The sequence below is a fragment of the Seriola aureovittata genome, chromosome 5 (assembly GCF_021018895.1).
Source record: "Seriola aureovittata isolate HTS-2021-v1 ecotype China chromosome 5, ASM2101889v1, whole genome shotgun sequence".
NCBI lineage: Eukaryota > Metazoa > Chordata > Actinopteri > Carangiformes > Carangidae > Seriola > Seriola aureovittata.
Genome location: NC_079368.1, coordinates 16,536,330 through 16,557,404, shown reverse-complemented (window position 1 = coordinate 16,557,404; position 21,075 = coordinate 16,536,330). Strand labels below are relative to the sequence as shown.

At 39.6% G+C, this 21,075-nt stretch overlaps 1 protein-coding gene across 5 annotated transcripts in view; it reads left to right on the top strand.

Moving 5' to 3' along the window:
- The window catches only part of pdlim5a (PDZ and LIM domain 5a), a 68,313-nt gene that overhangs the window by 38,442 nt on the left and 8,796 nt on the right, over window positions 1-21,075 (top strand). For 2 of the 5 annotated variants that reach the window (XM_056376275.1, XM_056376276.1), the window contains 4 exons: window positions 2,684-2,723; window positions 4,315-4,736; window positions 9,934-10,106; window positions 10,370-10,406. In XM_056376275.1, coding sequence (XP_056232250.1) covers window positions 2,684-2,723; window positions 4,315-4,736; window positions 9,934-10,106; window positions 10,370-10,406 — 672 coding nt within the window. Of the gene's footprint in view, window positions 1-2,683; window positions 2,724-4,314; window positions 4,737-8,025; window positions 8,052-9,224; window positions 9,248-9,369; window positions 9,395-9,933; window positions 10,107-10,369; window positions 10,407-21,075 lie in introns of all 5 variants that reach the window. The other 3 variants (XM_056376277.1, XM_056376278.1, XM_056376279.1) reach the window with 3 other exon arrangements.

Here is a 21,075-nt window from a genome sequence, read left to right as displayed (position 1 = left end):
TGCTCTCAAACTATGAAATGAAACTGCTGGTGGGTCTCCACACTGAGAGGAACACACGCACGTATACATATACGGCCTAGCAAACTTTTCAATCTGGTGTGCAGGAGGTAGACATATGAACTGTTTTGTTTGTCACTGTCACACTGTCAGTGTCTTTATTGCATCCACTTACTCTCTGACCCTCACACATTTGAGTTATGGAGAAACATTCCTGTGGCTAAGTGTCTGATACGGTGTAAGGTCTTGTTGTTCCTCTGGAATAAGTGATACAAGTTCCCAGTGGAAGCCCCATATTCTCATGACATATTCTTTTTGACAAAATCAGAACAAAAGAAAACAAAATCAGATATAATTATTTGGTTATTGCTCTGTTAATGTGTGCAGTATAAACCAATGCAGCATAAACACATTTTCAAAACACTTCTAAGGCTCATTTGACACCGACAGCTACTTATGTTTCAGGAAGATCAACCTGGATAGTCACAGTACATCTCTCATCATCTCAAGTTTTCCCAAGGTCATGCCAGTTACAAGTAACATAAAGGTGTCTTAATAAAAACAATAGGTTCCTTGTTTAGAATCCTGAAATTGCCTTTGAATCCCCAAAGAAAAGGTTTAAAAGCGTCTGAATTAAATTAAGCTCTGTTTCTCGTTCACTTTCCAGCAGGCATCTTTTTTTCTGACTCTTACCATATGACCCCAACACATTTCCATGTTGGTGTTTCCAGTTATAGCTGCAGTGTAATCGAGGCTACAGCACACAGGGATGACGGTGACGTATCTGAAATACCTACTTCATACCCTGGCGTTTTCCTTCCTACTCTAGGTGCCTCATTTCAGTGCCTTTGGCTGCACAAGTGAGATCATTGCTGCCCTCGGATCAGCTTTGATGTCTAGGTACTTGTTGATTTGTTGGACTATTTACAATAGTGTGTCCATGGAAACTTACCGGTCAGATGTACTGCTGCCCTGGTCTTACTGAGACAAAAAGGGTGATGTGAAGTCATATCAAAATTTTGTTTTACACTTCAGCACTTGTTCAGAGGGGTTCACGAAACCATTTTTGTTACAGGTGTTAGTAAAATTTCAGACCTTCACATCTCACACAAAGGACCACGACACATGCTGTTGGCAAACCAAAACTAGTTGGGAACAAGGGGCAGAGAGGAAAAGGACTAGCGTATACGTAGCGATAACCTTGCGAGACTGGATTTTCTCAGAGACGACAATCTAACTATTTGCTTGTGGCCAAACTACTGTGGTTTCGACCAGTCGGTGTCCTTTGAGGGAGAGGAACTACCAGCAGCGATGGCAAAGCGATTGTTTCGGTATTCGTGGCGTTATCTGCCGTCATGCTAACTAGCTTTCAAAGCTCCAACTGCAGCTTGTTGTGTCTCCTTTTCGGCGTTCTCCTACTACGTGATGAATGATGGTTCATCCAATCACATGCCAAGTGTTTTTTGAAAGCATCTGCCCTTTCCTAAACAGTTTCCAGTGAAGCTTTCCCAGATGGTTTTGTGGAACAAACCATCTGGGAATGTTGTGGATGGTTGTGGAACAAACCATCTGGCGCACCAAGTTAGAGTAGCGGTATCTGTACACTGATGTGTTACTAGCTACTGCAAGGCTGTCGGCTAGAATTTACTGAGGTGAAGGACATGAACCTCCCTGAGGAAGTGTGTTGAAGAGCTGCTCTGAAAGGAATGTGGGGCTGCTGATATTGACACATCTTCAGTTGCTGCAAAGTTTACTTAACCTTTAATTTGTGTTAACAAATGCATTTTTCCCTTCATATCATGCTCAATCAAGTGGTGATACACTGAACAACCATTTGAGTTACATTCATCTCACACGTTTAACTGTTTACTGTTGTTATTGGGGAAATTCACTCTTTTGATTAGTTAATATAAGTTTGCTGATCCTTCGCTGTTGTAAAATTGATTACGGTATTTCAGTTCATTTTGCATCAATAAAGTGCTGTCCTATTGCATCAGTATCATCTTGAACCATGCAGAGCAATTAAAAGCACTTCTGTTGACAGAAGAAAAATGATCTCAGTAAAATTGATATTAGGAGGAAGTGCTAATCCACTTCTGAGTACATTTCAGAGTGTGGATAGTTACAGGCATGTTCCTCAGATGACCTTTTGGGGAGCTCATGGCTCAAAGTGGCATTAAGAGTATCAAACACCAAGAGTATCAGATTGATACTGGGCTTTTTATACTAAAAGCAGCTGGCTTCAAAAGCACACATACACTGAAAGAGACCACAATTTTCAGGTCCAGCAACTCAAGTTTCATAGTTTGACACAGCAACGGTAAGACTCTTTTGGATTCTGTCAAAGCTGATGACAGAAACCTCTCCATGTTGGGCTCTACGCTAAGAGCTCAGGTTTAGTCTTAATTCACCATTACCACAATTTTTCTCGACCTCAGTAAGATCTAAAAATTTTACTGTGTGGACTTAGTGGTTTCGAACGGCTGTATAAATATCAGCAAACACTTTTGAAGAGCTTGTTTACTTTTACCCGCACGGTGTTGGCTAACAGTCACAATCTGTAATAAGCTTGAATATTCATATATCAAAACCAGACATTTTTCAAAGTTGAAATGAAAAAATAAAATGCTGTTGTGTAATCATAACTGATACACTTTCTCTCTGCCTTCCTTGTCCCTCTTTCCAGGGCCTCCAGTGTTCCCAAACCACCTCCTGTGGCACCAAAGGTACTGTAACACAGCATGTCACTGAAATAAGAAAAAATTCTACACTGTGTGTACAGCATGTCTATTAATAGATGCAAGAAAATCATAGAAGTTTACTGTTTAACTAAGGAGAGGTACACCAGGTGAAAATGAGATTCTGCCTTGATATACAGAACATTCAGAAGAGTGTTCAGACTCCTTCAATTTTATGTTGCAGCCTTATGCTAAAAAAAATCTCCCTCATCAATCCGCAATGCCCCATAATGACAAAGTGAATACAGAATTTTAGAAACTTTTGCAAATTTTATTAAAAGGGAAAAACTGAAATATCACATTAGCAGAAGTATTCAGACCCTTTGCTATGACACTTGAAATTTAAGGCCTCAGAGCTAACAATGCATATCAGAGCGAAAACAACCAATCACTTCCTAGAGCCGGCTGCCCAGCCAAACTGAGCAATCAGTAAGAGAGTTGATTAAGAATCCGATGGTCACTGTGGCTGAGCTCCAGAGATCCTGTGTTGAGATGGGAGAAACTTCCAGAAGAACAACCAATTCTACTAAAAACACTAGAATTGAGACCAAACAGTTCAATCTCAGTTTCAGACCGGACAATCTTGTTTCTCACAGTCTGAAAGTCCTTTAGGTGCTTTTTTGCTGGATGGTGACCATCGGGTTCATGGTCACCATCATCGTCGCCATCACCAACATCTCTAGGATGAATAAGAGAAATGGGAGGCACCTGAGCTAAAGTTCAAGTGTCATAGCAAAGGGTCTGAATACTTTTGTCTATGTGATATTTCAGTTTTTCCTTTTAAATAAATAATGTGTTTGTTGTTTTCACTGTTGTTGTCATTGTGGTGTATTGAGTATAGATTGATGAGGGAAAAAAGTTTTTATTTTTATTTTAGCATAATGCTGCAACATAACAAAATGAAAGGGATGAACACTTTCTGAATGAACTGTATATATTTTAAGATATTATATGTTAAATCTATACTTTATATAGCTTATTGTGACAAATTGTCATACTAAGGTCACTTCATTATTCCAAAATAATTTATTTGTATTGCTTTGAATGTAGATTTTATTTTCCTGTAGATATAAGTTTCCCTTGGTAATCAACCATCTACTTTATGAAGTAACTATGGAACAGGAAATAGATACTCATCATATGAAAGCAATTGAATTATTGAAAAATTCAATATGACAGCAACAAAAAAAGTAATTCACCTGGGGTATGTTCTAAGTCCTTTTGAATACTTTTCTTTAGTTACTACACCCTTCTGAAACGGTGCCATACACACTTTTTGTTGCATGAAAAACACCTTTGTCTTGATTTATTATGTTTTTCTGTCTTTGCTACATTTGTGTTTCATTGTAAATGAAGGTTATACTGATGCGTCTCTTGTCAAAGAAATTCAGGAACTAAATTGTAAAATATACAGGGACTCAACATGTTTAGATTTTTCCAGCTATTTTTAAATGAAATCAGACTTTATCATTTGGACAAACACATCCATAAATCATAACCTGGGAGGCATCAGTATAGTGTGTGCTGTGATGTGATTTATTTTTGTGTGTATGTGCATGCTCTTCTCTCATGCCGGTAGGACGACAGATCAGACATCATAAAACCAGTGGCTCTCACCCACCCCCCTCCTCCACCCTATCCCCACCCTCAGTCCTCCAGTCCCTCCTCCGCCCCCTACAATAAAGCCCCCAGACCTTACGGGGGCTGCGGATCAGAGAGCGACTACACTCCATCACAATCACCATTTACTGCTTTCATCCCATCCCCATCCTCTGCCTTCACTCCTGCGTCCTCCCACACCAGTCCTCCTCCTCCTCCACCTCCTGTCTCTTACCCATCCTCTTCCTCCTCCTCCTCCCCTGGCCTCGTTCCACCTCAGCCATCAGTGTATAACACACCAATCAACCTATACTCCACTGAGAACGCCTGTGAGGTGGCCATGGGGCAGAGGCGGGGCCTATTGGAGAGTCAGGGTGGAGCCTTGCCACTGCAGTTTAATGGGTGAGTGGCGGTCTCTCCAGCCTATCAACTGAATCAATTCTTGGTTCCTATCTCCAACTGTCTTTGTCTCGGTTCTGTTCAAGCTGTCAAATGGGATGTAGGATCATTGACATGTCAAACATCTACTTTATCATTTTACTGTCTGTTACTGATTCCCTCACAGATTCATGCAGTTTTAGAAATATTAAAAGGCATTTTGAAATATCAGTAGCCACACCATTTGTTTGTGAGAAACAGAAGATGAAAATTTATGACACCAGTGTTAAGTTTTGAAGTCTGCACTTAGTTAGACAAGTATTTTGTTACAAAAAAATCCACTTCTGTAATGATTTACAAACATGGTGTTTTGCCAAGCCTATTTCAAAGTTTATGTTCCTGACTGAAAATTGTTTATTCCACACAGGCCCTCATCCGGCTTTCCAGACTCCAACTTAAAATTTTGAAATCTTGGCAGTGATTTTCAAAGTTCTTCCACATCATTAAATCAGGCTCAAATGTCTGTTGGTGTTTTGTTCTGAGAAAAACATTAAAAAACTAGAATGGCACTCAGTAGAGCGCATACCTCCGCCAAGGCCAAACAATCCTACATGACTTTTGTTGTCAAGTATAGCTTTATTTATTTATTGTCTTTAATCCTTATGCAAGACAGCTGCATGGTTTTATTACCTGTTGTGTGAAATGATGACATCAGCCTTATTCAATTCATACAGCTCTACAGCTGTATTCAACATTGCTATGTTGAATGAAATACTGCATTCCTAAATGCTGCTGGTGCCATATGCACTGTTACTTACTATTAATAACAAGTACAACTCTGTGCATAATGTGGATTCAGAATTTTCTTCCACCAGATCTGGATTATTATCTGGATCTGTACCAAACTGCATGAATGATGAATGATCTCAACACCATAAATATGTCTGATGTTCTGCATCAAGATCCATACATTTCATCTAAATATATACAAAAATGCCCTATCTCACAATGTGAAGGAAAGTGACAAAAAAAAATCCTGGGTCAGCCCCAAATTGGCACTTGAATTAATTGAATTCCGTTTTCCCCGACCCATGTCCCGTCCCTCCACCAAGTTTGGTGAAAATTAGTTCAGTACTTTTCGCTTAATTCTGTCGACAAACAAACAATCAAATAAATCAAACAAATCAATCAACAAATAGACATGAAAACGAAACCTTCTTGGTGGAGTTACCAAAGCGAAATACTATACTCCAAACACAATATTGAGATCGATGGTTTTAGTTAACAAGCCAGGCCTGACTATGTTGCCTCAGTTTGTGAATCTTTTTTATTATAGTGTTGAAATGTGACAGTCTCAGCTTGGCACTGTGCTGCTGGTTTGGTTTGACATTTTTTAAAAATATGTAGCCAGAGTCTCAGTTATTTGTGTAATGTGTCATGTTAGATAACTTAAACTACCAGTGTGGAAACACTGATATGTAAGCAAATTAAAATGGGTTATTTGTTTACTGGAGCAACTTTGGGCTGAAGATCCGTACTGAAAGACATGTGAAATCTGTTTTCTTGTGATGGAAAACATCAGAACTGATGGACTCTAAATGAGCTTTTGGAGTCCTCTTAAAATAATGCAAAAAAAAGGCTGTAAAACATAACCATGAGTTGTTTGTGGTTAAAATCTTGAAAGTGAGGAATTTAACACAGTTAATGTTCAACTTTAAGATGGATGTAGAACTAAAACTCATAAGTAATTTGTATGGACAAATAAAATATCCCTAGCGTGGTGGTTATATGGTGAAGCTATTGAAATGCACTCTCTTTCCCATTTACTTGTGGTTGTTCTTTCTATTTCTTTGCTTTCATTTTATCCTGAATCATTCATGATATTTTATGAAGACACATCTTTGCTCTTCTATGGGAAAGTGGAGATCTCCACTGTGATTCTATATTATGAATTGTGGTTGAGTGTCTGAGGACAGCCCCACATTTCAACTATATTACTCGTCACCAGCATTTGAAGAGAACCCTCATTGAGTGAATTACTATTATGTTCGCCCTCTTTGCCTCCATCTCTCCTCCTTTTCTTTCTATATATCTATTCATACATCACATTCAATTTTCCCCCGCCACACTTCACATCCAAGCTGCCTGTTCCTGTCTCTCTCAACATAATTCCCAGCATCACCCCCCCCCCCCTCTGTTTTTGTCACAACCCCACCTCCTCTCTCTCCAGAGGCATAGTGAGTATAACTATGCAATGATGCTATGACTAAGCTGTGTATATATAGCCTGCATTGGTAACTCAAGCTGTGTGGTAGTCTCTCTGCTCTTCTCGAAAATCAGTCAGTCAGTAAAGGATTCAGCCTTGAATCCATGTAGATTTACAAATTCACTGGTGCCCTTCACAGACTAGCACACCGTCATCAAGCCGTTTTTCTCCACTTTTTTATTCATTCTTTTAGTGATTTATCCTAAAACTACCGGGTATATGTGGATGTTTTTAAAATGCCAAATGGACTGAATATACTCCTTTTCTGACTCATAATTTCTCACGTCATTTCATTTCATGTTTTCACTCTCTCTTTTATTACACACCAACAAAAGGATCAGTGATTTCTCTTTCTGTGAGACTTAGCGGTCACCAGCGATCTGCACAATATAATCTTACACCATGCAGTCATTCACACACGCACAAACACTCGAGCTGAATTTCAGTTGGGTACATAGTCTTCTCCAAGTATCACAGATGACATTTATTAACACACTTTATTAAAGCTTGATCTTCCTCATTGTCTTTTGCTTCTTTTCACATCAACATTTCTATATGAATGTCGTGGTTAGCTTTTTTCATCCTCATTTTATTCCAAATGATAGACAGTTCAAGTATTACAATAGTTATTTTGGTCATCCACAGTAGAGGTAAGCATACAGATGCACTGTCACTGATGATCAATATATACAGTAGTAATGGATATGATTCTGTAAATTGTCATCAGTTGTAGTGGCTCTTTTTGAGAAAGCACTTTCAGGACGTGTGATACAGAATTATTCTCTCTCTGTATACTTATCAACAGGTGTTTCTTTCAGCATTAGTGAATCTCTATTTTGTTCTGATGCTGAGATGCATACAGACTGATACTATGAGACAGCACGTGTCCATCCTTGCGTCTTGCTTTCTTGTTTGCATGTTGTAAATGTGCTGTGTGGTTCGTTTCAGAGGGGATTTTTGAATACAATGGCGAGAATTGGGACATATGGATGTCAGTTTTCCCTGTCTTTCTCTCTTCCTTTCAAACTTTGTTTTTCTGCTTTGCAGACTGCAGCACATCCTCCAGTCACAAAGTTAGTGTCTGAAGCATGTCAAATTACGCCTGTTCTCCTTTTTACCTCTATGTGTGCTTCTTTGTGTGAATACTGTGTCATGACATTTGCATGCATTTGCTTATTAGTTTACTACAGAAATAGCTTTTGTGTATGAAACATTTCATATTTTGGCACATTACATGAGGGTTTCCCACTCAGGTATTAAAGCCAGTTTTAAGTGGTAACACACATGCATTCAACTAATTAAAATGAACCCAACCTTTGCATGTGATTCAATATGCTGAGGCGACAGTATATTTTTACCTCAGCCATAAATCACAAACACTGATATTGTACACACACATTATACACACACACGTACACACACACACACACACACACAGACTACATTGTGTGAGACACTTCCAGTAACTAACTGTACTGTAACTGTAAGTGTGTGAGCAGTTTCACATAGAGCTGTCAACACTCCCACACCGACATATCTGCTGCTGTGACAAGAATGTGTTGAAAGAGACTCATAAATCACTACATTCAATGTGCTAGGTGAGTGTATTGGTGGGTGTGTTTATTTATAGGTGATTTATTGACAGCAGTGCCAGGAAAGTCATCAATGCTCTTGTGTGTGTATGTATGTCTATGTTTATGTGTGTGTGTATTTGTCTTGGAATTGATTTATTGACAGCCAATTAATAACAGCCCTGTCAGCACCCTGTTGCCAAGAAAGGTTGTGGCTACACACGCATATTACTCCTCATGAATTCACACAAACACAAGCCACACATGTTGCATCATAACTATGCTGCGCACTCATAAAAACAAAAGTGCGTGTTTTTCAGCGTCATTTGAATAAAAACATAAAAGTGTCCAGATGATGAATGACTCCACCTCTATGGAATTACAGATGAGTCAACAGCACCACCATGTGGTTGAAAATAGAACTGACCTTTTCTTTTGATAATTTACCTTTCATCTTATGGATGCAATTAAATGTCTCCGTGGATATTTTGGCTCAGTGTTATGCATGCACTAGTAGTTGTGGTCCATAAGTTCATGTTTTCTATTTTCCTCCATTGATTTTCTACTTATCTTTAATTCTTTATATTTCTTTTAATTAATTCTTTACAAGTTCATCAATTCTTCACATTTCTGTCTCTTCTCTGTCTGTCTTGTCTTACTTTACCTTCCCTTTAGTGGACCTCAAAGTATTTTGAAGTAAGTCTTTTCACATGATTCTGTTGTGCCCTTATGATTGTTATGAATATTGCTGTTTCGTTTTCCACTGGCTTTATTTTGTCTGTTTCTGTTTTCTTCTGCCCTGTCTTTCTCTGCCATTGGTTTTCAAGAAAACCCCAGCCACCAAGGTATCACATTGGTAGATCTAGACACCAAAAACATTTAACAAAGTGTGGTATGATTTTTTTCCCCCTTGTTCTTGTCTAATAAGCACAAATTCTATTATTATTTCCCCCTCTATATTATTTTTTATGTGTCACCTTGCCATCTCATATAACCTGTAATCATCCAACAATTTAATCAGATTCCTCCGACTGAAGAAACAATAATGTCAATACCTGTACTGTAAATGAATTTAAACTTTCCGATTGAAAGTAACCTCCTGAAAGAAAACTTTACATGGCTTTGGCTCATAACACACTGCGGTTGACAGAGCCACTTATGACCTACTTATAGTACAAAGTTTCGAGTACTAAGGAGTATGAAATGTTTTATAGCTTCCTGCCGAATTAAAAGTTATACATTTCACTTTAATAGCTTATAATACCCCAGAGGAAATGACATCAGTCTTCATCTCTGTTGCTTTGATAGATATATGAGAGGCAGTATGTAAAATTAAAAGCATATTTTCTGATCTCATCCATCCTGTTCTGCCCTGTTCTCCCAGAGTTCCCAGGAAACACGTTGTGGACACAGACATCCATTTTTACCATGTGCCCACTCATGCTGATGCCAGCAGGAAGCGCATAACGGAGGACACAGAGGACTGGCGCCCCCGCACTGGCACCACCCAGTCCAGATCATTCAAGATTCTGGCTCAGATCACTGGCACCGAGCACGGTACATTACTGACTGACTGAAGTGCATGCAGAGTCATTACGTGAACCTCATCATTACCTGTTGTTGTTAGTGCACCTGAGCTAGTGATCACACATCTGAGTACAGTGGATCTTGCATACATAGGCACAAAAACATATCTAAATCATGATGCTAATATATATATTTTTGATATGTTTCAAAATCAAACAGAATTTTTGTAGAAGATAAAGACCGCAACATTTTTTAGTGTGCACTCATTAATGTTTCCATTCTTTCCCTTGTAGCTCAAGATGAGGAAGCTGACAAAGCCAAGAAGACAAAGTAAGTGCTTGGCAAAGAAAATGCTGACGCATTGAAGATTGTGGTTTTAATAACTCTAGTCTCCGTTTTTCTTGTTGTGGTTTGTATGACTAATTGTGTTGTTGGAGTAACAATACATATTCCAGAAAATTTCATCTTTTCAGTTGATTTTCAAACTCTTCTTTCATTTAACCTGCTCAGCTGGGTGTCTCTAACATAAACAGTAACATCTACATTTATGCAGTAGCAAAAAATCTGACTCAAAATCTCTGTTGCACTGTTCTGGCAAATGTATTGATGCTGTGTGGGCTCTTCCTGTCTAGACAGCAGAGGGAGGATCACATTTGATCCATTAAGTCAAAAGCCAGACCAATGTGTGCTGTACAGTATGTCGATTCTCAGTAGCTTCAAAAGATCAGAAAGCAATTTTGATTAAATTCCTCTCAGATTGCTGAAGGTTGATTTTAAATAGCATCATGCCAGGCTCTGAAAGTGCATCCATCTGTGCTCATCGATCAAAGCATAGCCATTTGTGATGGTTTGTGTGCTGCCCGTGGTTGTTTGTGCATTTGGTCGTCGGATGTGACAGCATTGCAGTGTTGCATGTTGTTTAACCTGTGGTTGCGTTGTTGACAATCATGGCTTTACTGTGGTCTCGTTCTGAGTGTGATGTGATCCATTGGCTGTCCATTGCTCTGGGTGGTTTGTGGCGGTACATGTGTTAACCGTGTGTCTGTGACAGCTCAGGTGAACATGCAGACATTCCCTGCTGACTGTGGGTGTTGTTGTGTAGCGTTGTGGTTAAATTAATTCATAACTTGAGTCCATACTGACCACGATTCATGGGCAGCGTGTTGACAAATGAAGACGGACTCTTTGGACACTGGAAATGACAAGTGAACTGTTTTCTGGATAATCCTTACAGCTCACTTTTGTTCTTTCTTTCCATTGATTTCTGTCATTTTATATTATGATGATGACAGCAATACTGCCCATAACCACTACATCTGTATGTTTCCTGTGTATCATCAGCTTTTTGTTTGTGGTAACAGCTGCTTCTGTATCATCAAGCTTTCCTTGTGGCTCAGCTTTCAGTGTGTCTCATCGCACATCGCAGGGCAGCTACGTTTCTTAAATCCTTCTTTTCTCTCTCCTTTGGTGTGTTTTTCTCTTCTTTCTATCTCCTCTTACTCTTGTGACGTGGATGGCAGAGTGAACAAGACCACCACTCGGATGGTGATTGGCCCTAAGTACAACGAGCTGAGAGACTGGCACCACGGGGTGTCTGCTCGCGCCCTCAATGTCCAGTAGACTGTGTGTGTCTCTGTATGCGTCCGTCTACCTGTGTATGTGTACACTATATCAGTTTGACTGCTATTGATTGTTGTTAATTCATTGGACTGTTGCAGCGATACAAGCTTGTAGAATAATGGGAATATAGGAAGTAAAAGAAGGAATAGTGCAATTGGAGCTTGTAAAGGAATTGTTAGAGAGTGTGTGTGTGTGTGTGTGTGTGTGTGTGTGTGTGTGTGTGTGTGTGTACGTGTGCGTGTGCGTGTGTGTGTGTGTGTGTGTGTGTGTGTGTGTGTGGTCAATCACTGTCACATCATGTGCCTGCATTGTGCCAGCTTCATTCAGACCTTTATTTAAGCGTTGCTTATGTGATGGGCCCACTCCATTGATTCCAACCCTAAACATGTAGATGCCTAAATACACACTTTTATGTGTGTGTCTACTTTCACCTCATTATACTTACATTTCAAGTTTGAGTAAAGTGCATGTGTATGCCACTTTTTGTGTATACTTGTCGTCAGTGATTTTAATGATAAGATACTATATTCATACTAATAATCACCAAAACATGATGGTGATGGGAGACAAGAATTACAGAGTGTTCATAAAGAGCATAAATTCATGACGGCTCTAATGAAGTCTGATATGATGTCTGAACATGCTCAGTCAGATATACAGCTGTCAATCCACATCTATGCCCCACTCAGTCTTCACTACAGTACCTATACACATGTAATGGGAAGAGGAAGACAGCAGCCGAGTCGCCCTACTGAAAGTTGCATTGACGACATGTTATGAATCATTCAGTTTGCGTTCATTTTGAAACATAGAACATGAAAATGATAGATGGAAATTCATATTTATAGATAGACAAAACATACACCCTACCTTTAAGGTCTGCGTTCAGTAAATCATAAAAATGCATATTAAAGGACTTCACAAATGCACCACATACAGTAACTACAGGGTTGTCTGCCCCTCATTGTCCTCAGTGCCACTGTAATGTAGATATGACATAAGGGGGAGGAGTGTGATTTGGAGGAAGGAGTTTATTTCTGACATCACTGACAGTAGCAATAGAGTGCATTAGACAGACAGTTATGTATGTTCCTTTATGTTAATTGGACTGTTGAATAAATGTATGTTACAGAGGACAATTGTTTAAAAGCTTTAATGGCTTGTTTACATCTGTTATATTTGCTAGCACTGGAACTAACACAGTATCTTGAAATAACGGGGGGAAAAAAATCCATGTCTGAAAAAGTGGAAGAGATTTCAACTTGTCATGCATGTATGTACAGTATATATAAAGCAGTGGCTTATATGCTATGCTGCTGGGATGTAACACTCTAACTTGGTATGGTATAAGGTTTATGCAAGTAAGGAAGGCTCTTTTTGGTGAGCAGTTTGTTGAGCTTTGATGGTTTGCAGAGCGACTGTATAAATGCGATGAATGACTTGTAATGCAGAGAAATGATTTGACGCCTTTACTGTGTAAAATATTTCTCCAGTGCCTTTACATTTATTTGATCCCCATGTTTACTTCATGCAGATTTTGCGAACTTCAATGAGTTTCTTCTTTGTAGAGTCTAACAGTGTTGCATTTTAAAACATCTGGAACTCTAGAGGCTGACATTTCTTTTCTGTGTTTTGAGTTTGAAAAAGCATTCTATATTGTAGCGAATAAAATGATTAAGTTTTTTTCTTGTTTCCTTTTCTCTTTTTTCTGGTGTCCCCTTCCTTGATTCTTTCCTTCCTTTCTCCCCTACTTCCTTAGTTCCTTCACTCTTTCCTCTTCCAGTTATCTCACTGACTCTGAGACAAACAGTGGGAAGGTCAGGTATAAATCATCACCTAAGCCTGTGACACTTTTCCCCCCTCTTCACCTGTCACTTTGAATTGTCTCTTGGACATAGTAGTAGTCACTTTTAAAGAAAACAATCACATAAAGCCCTTTTGTTTAATCACAGGAACTAACTGACCTTTTCTCACCTATAATGCTGATTTCACATTTCAAGTGCATTTTAATGATATTTTTCACACTTCCTGTGACTCGACTAAAACCAACTCAAACTTCAAAATACATCAAAAATGAAACATTGTGAACACAATAACATTGTTCTCTGCTATCTGATATTTGCCAGTGACAGGTCTCCAGCACGGCAAGCAGGTGGTTTACTCACAACGTTCAGCGCCCTGAGTGATGCAGAGACCACTCCCACATCTGCTCACAATGACCAACCACAGCTACAGGCGACAGGCTCATCAGCCAATCAGCAGTGGCCAGAGAAGGATGCTATAATCCAACATGATGTCCTTATTTCCAATCCTGACGGCCTCTTAAAAACCCCAAATCAAGACAACAACATATCATCCGCGTCACACCTTCGTCTAGTTGCCATCCCATTATCGTATTCAAGCTCTGTTGACACGTTTCGTCAAATACACCCAACCCATTTCTCTAATATGAACTATTCATTAGCGCCAATGCTGGTACCTTTAACATGCAATGGCTCAGCTCTAAACCAGATGTCATCATCTCATACCCATCATTACACCTTTTCAGATGCCCAAAAGTCAAATGACACTTCTCTTGATGCTGTGTTTTTGCCAGATAGCATGCCCCATTCTTTTCTTGGGCCAAATCCTGTTTGTAGCCATACTCCAGCATCGTGTCTGCCTGTTTTTAGTTTATTGCCTGCCCAAACAGTAGGAGTACATTCCTCATGTGGTAGCAGTACTTTACCAGCACAAAACCAAGCACCAGAGGCCTCTTCTGACCCAGTCCGTGTCTGTAGACCATGTACCTCAGATGTTACTCTTTCAGCTCAACCAAGCTTCCAACTGCTACCTGCTGAAAGGTAAATAGCGTTTGTGTTGTGAAAGCTCAAAGTATTACCTTAAAATACGTAAAAGGTTTAATACTAGAAAAGGCTTTGATTGAAATCAGAATGATCACTGTCTTTATTTTAAAATTTTTTTTGCCTTGGTCTAGCAGTTCCCATGTGACACCACTAGATGGCAGCACAGATTTGGAAAAGTTTGAGTCCATGAACTGTTTGACTGGCCGTGATGATGACAACCATAAATTAGATAATCCTGCTGCTGCATGTCTGAGGGCAGCACAAAGTCAGTTTCGACTTTCACCTCAACACAGGTGCTGCGCCACATTTCTAATATTTGATGCACATGAAGAAAACTTTTCGGTGACTGATCATTTACTTTAATTGTTTAAACATTTTCTCCAGTCTGTGCAGTTTTTCCTCTCTTTTGTCTTCTCAGTTTCCCAGTCCAAGTCAATACTCATTTATCTCATATATCAGCACGTCATCATGCGCTCTACTCTACCAAACCAGTCAGGTACAAGGTTATAATGATTTTCAAATCAGTTCACCTTCCTTTCACTATTAATAGGAACAATGCGAAGCTGCCATACTTTGCTGTGTTTGTTTTTTTTTTTCAATATTTTCTATGGAGACATTTAATATCACAAACCATCTGGTGCTGTCTTCTGCCATTGTCTTACTGTATGTGGGCCTCTACGTGTGTGTGTGTGTGTGTGTGTGTGTGTGTGTGTGTGTGTGTGTGTGTGTGTGTGTGTGTGTGTGTGTGTGTGTGTGTGTGTCATTCCCTTTGGTGTTGTCAGAATGAACCACCTTTGCCAGGGAATGGTGGCCAAGAGGTAAGACATTGGAGTAACAGGTCAATTCAGGACTTATTTGGGTTTTTATCTCATGCAACTAGTTGTAGTTGAACTGGGTTGTGGAGTCCCATGCCCAGTGGAAACACACAAAAGCTGTGAGGAATAGAGTGAGGGTTGCTGGTCAGATAGCTAAGGGAGTTAGAGGACTGTTTGATTGGCTGGACTGGACTGGGCAGCAACATTGGGGCCAGCCCTATAAACACAAATGTCCGTGACTGTCTGACTGGCTGACAGCTAGATTTGAGTGATGAAGTTACACCATTGGTCAGCCAAATGCTGATTGATGCAATTACAAGTAAATATAGCCGAAATGACAGCACAGTCTTTGCCTTTATTTTACGTCTAGTGGGCTTTTATCACACGACACAAAACTCTGTGTGAGCAGCAGCTTTGAAATGTCTTGCAGGTGACCACTGGTTAACATGTCGTCTTAATAGGCTGCATATCAGTCACTATTTCATACTTGTTCTATTGTCTGACAACAGTAACAGAAACACATTTAAAGGAGAACAGCTTTAATGGGAATTCAGCTGCATTAAAATACTGTTTATGTGAGCACAGAGACTAGGAGAGAAGCAAATGGATAAAAGGCTCAAACTGGTTGACACTAGGCAGAAAGCAAATAGCGTACACCACAGTCCAGCAATATATTATATTTCGACCTAGTCTTGTTATAATACTCGTCCTGAACTATGTGTACACGCCACCTTCTGCCGATGCTTGGCTCAGTTTGTTGTTTGTGTATTCAGTCTTTGATGTGAAATATGTGTTGTATGGCTCAAAATATATTTTTATGTTTTGAAATTCACTCTCACTCTGTCTCTTTGTAGAGCAAGTGAAAATCCCTAATACGGAATTGTCCATGTAACAAAAACCTCTGTGTGTGTATTTGTAAACAGGAGAGAGCTCCTGTCAAGTCCTCTAGACTTCTTGCCCAGAGCGGCCCCCCCACCCCCTCCCCTCACCCATAGTGCACTCAAACAGCCCATGCGACAGACACACACTAAGTGCCGTAGTCCAGTGCAGGCAAGGTAAATGGAGTGAACCCTATCATTTAGCTATTTGAGTGTGCTCTGACCTATTCCTTCAGACTTTTAAGTGACTACTCCTGAAATCTTATTCTCTTTTTTTTTCTGTGTCCTTTTTATAATGTCTCACAATTTTCCTCCTGGAATCATCTTCTGCCTTTTCTGTTCAGAACAACTTATCCGAACAATCCTAGGCCTCCTGAGAAAGCAGCATCTCAGTCCTTATTGGACGCTCTGCTTATCACTCCAGTCATTCAAGCTTTGCCTCTTTGCCTGAAGAAAAAGAAGAAGCGTCGTAGCGTCAGTGAGCTGCACCTGCCCAAGAACAAGAGGTAGACCGGGCAGAGCTGGACAAAACATGCTTTTACTGAAAATGGTCTTGATTGCTTGAAAATTTTTGTTTTACACTATTTCAAGTTGAAGGCATTGGTTTAAAAAAAAAACAAGAAAGAAAACAGTGTTCAACTCAAGCATTGATCTTGATTATTGTTATTTTTTTATATCCTTTAAACATTTTAAACACAGTTTTGTCCAGGTCTGGATCCAGCAAAGAGTGATATCATCATGCAGTTTAATGAGATATAATATGTGCGGGCTCTTTCACTGTACGTATCAATGTTTTGTGATGCATGCAGCTTGTCAGTCATAATGATCATCAACTAAATCCCTGATAGCAGAAGCAAATAAGCAAACCTACACAGAAGACGACTTTAGGATTGAAAAATATGTTTCATTTGTTGTACCCATGGGCCACAGAGGAGGGGCAGGTAGTTTATTCTTCGTAAAATCGTAAAATTATTTTGGTAGTCCAGTTAATATTTTTTTAAATATTAGAAGTAAAAACATTTTTAATCCACAATGTAAACAAGGCCCTTGTGTCCACTGAACATGCCAGTTAAAAAGCCATGTTTGTTCAGACCATGCCAGCACCAAAAGACACGGTCCATATGTCTGTGTCGTTACAACTCATACCAACTATGACATTCTGTGGTCACTGTGTAACAGCTTGGCAGCATCTCACAGAGATCCGTCATTGGCTAGTGGACACAACCGTACACATTTAAACCATGAAGTATGAAAAGCGTGTGTGCGTGTGTGAGAGACTGAGTATGAGTAGGCGACTGTATGGATGGGTGTCCTTGTCATTACGTGTGAGTGAATGCACATGCATGGATGGTATAGTCCGTGATGATTGAATTTGATCCAAAAAATATCACAGTGCTAAATTATAGACCATCTGTTGTGTGGTGGAGAAAGCTGCTGGACAGCAGTCAGCTATGTTAATGGACCATTTGTTCTATGTTCAAACGAAACCAACACAGTTATGAGATGCATAACACAAGTTCTTGTTGAAGCTACAGTACACATGGGGTTACTTTACATGTGTAAACAGTTGGGCGACTGAGATTTTGAGGTTTTTCCTCATTATCGCTTAATACCAGCAAACAAGAAGTCTCATTATTAGGCAGCATGTAGTGCTGAAAATAGACCGTGAAATAGATAAGTCAAACAGAGAGACAGCAACAGAGATGCCAACCAGGGCACTGACTGTGTAGTGATGCAGTACGTAAGAGGAAAATTCAAGGATGCACTTAATGTAAATATGTGAAAGAGAGAATATAAAGACAGAACAGGAGAGAGAGACAGATAAAAAGAAAATAAATGTATTCCTCTCTCCCTCCTTCCTCCAGTCCCTCTTTAATTATCCCTCCAGTTAACAAGGTTTATATGTGGCCCAGTATGTCCAGATGGTCAGCACTCTAACTGGCTACTATTGAATCAAAACAGCGGGACTCACCATTTATCAACCAATCAAAGTCTTGCAGAATACAATTAAGTTGCTGTGTAATTGGCCTGATTGGTGGAGAATATTAACGAGCCGCACTGTAATTGCCTCTAATGAATGAAGGACTGGGGACCATCTTATTTCCTGCTCTATTTGTCACCTGTTGTTAGCCAGTTACAATAGTTAATGTGAATGAATGTTCTTAGCTTGTTTGCAGGGATAATTTGAATAGATGGCGCTACAGCCTTTAGTCTCACAGAGTTTAATAGCCTAAAAGTATGATGAGGATGAGGTCTGTCCTCTTTCTTACAGGACACATTCTACTTGATAAGAGCTGATGCTCTTTAAGAGCGAATTTAGAAAACAGTGAATTTAGTTTGGCTGATTAGCCAGAAAGCCTCCTCATTTATGTGCTTAATTTACCTACCTTTTATCTCTTTACAGCATCACACAGTGATCTATGAAGTTAATCACACCAGTTGATTTTAGAATTAACTTATAGAGTTAATCAGATTTAGATCGGATACTCATTTCACTTACATTTACAAGCAGGTATAAATATTGAAGAATTGGAGCACATGAAAGGACAATAGTCCAGATGCAAATTTAATTGCCTACTGTCTATACTCATTCAGTGTTGTCTCTGGCTGTAGATATAAGAAGTCAGTTTGCACCACCCGCGAACACCCCCCGCCCCCCCACCCCCTTACATGGCGGACAAAATGATAAACTGATAATAAGAATGAAGAGAGATATTCCACAGTCTGACAGTCTCTTTCCTATAGAGAGTACTTAGATTATGACTGTACCAACTATAGGCTGATTAGCCAGAATCAAGGCTAACACATCAGTGCACTGGGTACATTTATCACAATGATTGTCATTGCACTGTAGTTTGTGTCTAGTGTTTAACAGTGTGTAAATTAAATCTGCTGACTTTTATAACCATTTTATCCATTCGTTTGAGAGTCATTTTCAGAGTGCTATCGTCTGTGTAACAACTATTAAATGTTACATCCAAATGTGACAAGGGTGGGAATAGCATCAGCAGCCATCTAACCAACTATCTCTGTTAATTTGCGTTAATGTCTCAGTGTCTAAGCCTGTCTGTGTTGTTTTTCTTCTCACGCCAAAGGGTGTCTTGGCATCAGTCTGCCACAGAAGAGGGAGACCCTCTCTTCTCTTCCCCCGTCAATGCTGTCTATGTCTTTAGGTAAATTTAAAGTCTCCTCCCCTCTCCTTTCCTTGTGAGTTGTGCAATTACACAGCTACATAGTTGAGCACTTATTCAGAGAGTTTGAACCAATGATTTTAGAGGTAGTCCTGGGTGGTAAACCAAGTGAACCCCCTGCTCTGTAGGGACCATTTCATGTTATGGATGTTTCGTGTGTTCAAATGAATTGTGTGCTAAAGGAATGTCAGAGCAGAGGCAGGGAGGGCAGCTGAAACACTGAGCATCGACTGAAGTGAAGCCAGTACACACAAGTGTGACATTCTTCCTATATCTCTCTCTGTGTCTCTATCTGCCTATTTACGTCTCATAGTCTATATCTCTCTGTCGGTTCTTCTCTTTCTCTCTGTCTTTCTTGCTCACACTCACAGGCACAACTCGACGTAACTATGACTGCAGTTGCCATAACATTTGTCTCCCATGAGTCCCCTAACAGCCAAGCACAAGGAGAAAACAGCAGTGATCCAACTGTTGGCATCAGCAGCAGCTATGCATTGTGGGTGTAATACGTCTGGGGAGAGATTGTTGGCCCACCCAAGCTCCTCAGCTGGCATTGATGAACACACACACACACACACACACTTACAAACACACGCACACTTGCGCAAATGCACACGCTTGATGTTACTCATAGAGAGGTTATTCATTTTGCATCATTTTAAAAGGCAGTGGAGAGTTTGAGGCCCCGGGGCCACGTTTGATTGAAGAGCAGAGACATTTTGCTCCTTTCCCCCACGATAGCTGGACGAGCTCTGGCATCCGAAAATGAGTTTCAAAGCCTGTCTTGTTCTTCAATACAAACCTGCAAAAATGTTTCATATTTTTTTCAAAATAACTTAATTCCAATGACACAAGACAACTTTTCTGAAAATATATATTTTCTGAAAAGTTATAGGCATATATATTGCCTCATTTTTTCAATTTTTATTTTTTTTTATCAGTGTGGTAAATAATGGCGCATTACGTGAAAGAATGTTGATGATTTAAGATGTTTATTCACCAGTTATCTTTAATGGATAATTGTTATATATTGATGATAATTGATCAGTAAAACCCTAAATGTAAGAACTAACACATAGCAACACAATGTTTTTCCTAATAAGAGCGTTGCAATATGAAATACGTCTTTAACAAGTAGAGAAAATTTTGCATCACAAGGACGTATTTTGCTCAGATGTTTTCCCTTCAAGAGAACGTTTTGACCCAAGAGAGTATGTCTGACCATGAAAAAGAATATGTTGTTCTCAGAAAATATGTGTTGCCTTAGATCTTGGCTTGTCAAACCTTGGGCGAGTACTGAAAACAATGCCACAGATATTATACTGTGTGTTTACATGTCTTTAAAGACAAAATATATCACCCTGTGCCACTATACTGTTGACTAGATATGAACAGACGACCTAGCATAGCATTATGCTTAGAATAACCACTGGTCCCATGCGGTCATTTTCTCTATTTCGTCATTTGAATCAGTGTTCTGGCATCTTTTGATGTGAATACCACTAAATTTTAGTGCAGAGTCTCTTAAAATTATTTATCCTTTGACCCAAATGTGAAGTTTAGTTTTATTTCCTGGGGCCATGTGAAAAAGAACTGCCAATGTTGTCATGGGGACCCATTCAGTTTGTCCCTTCACAACCTCAGTGAAG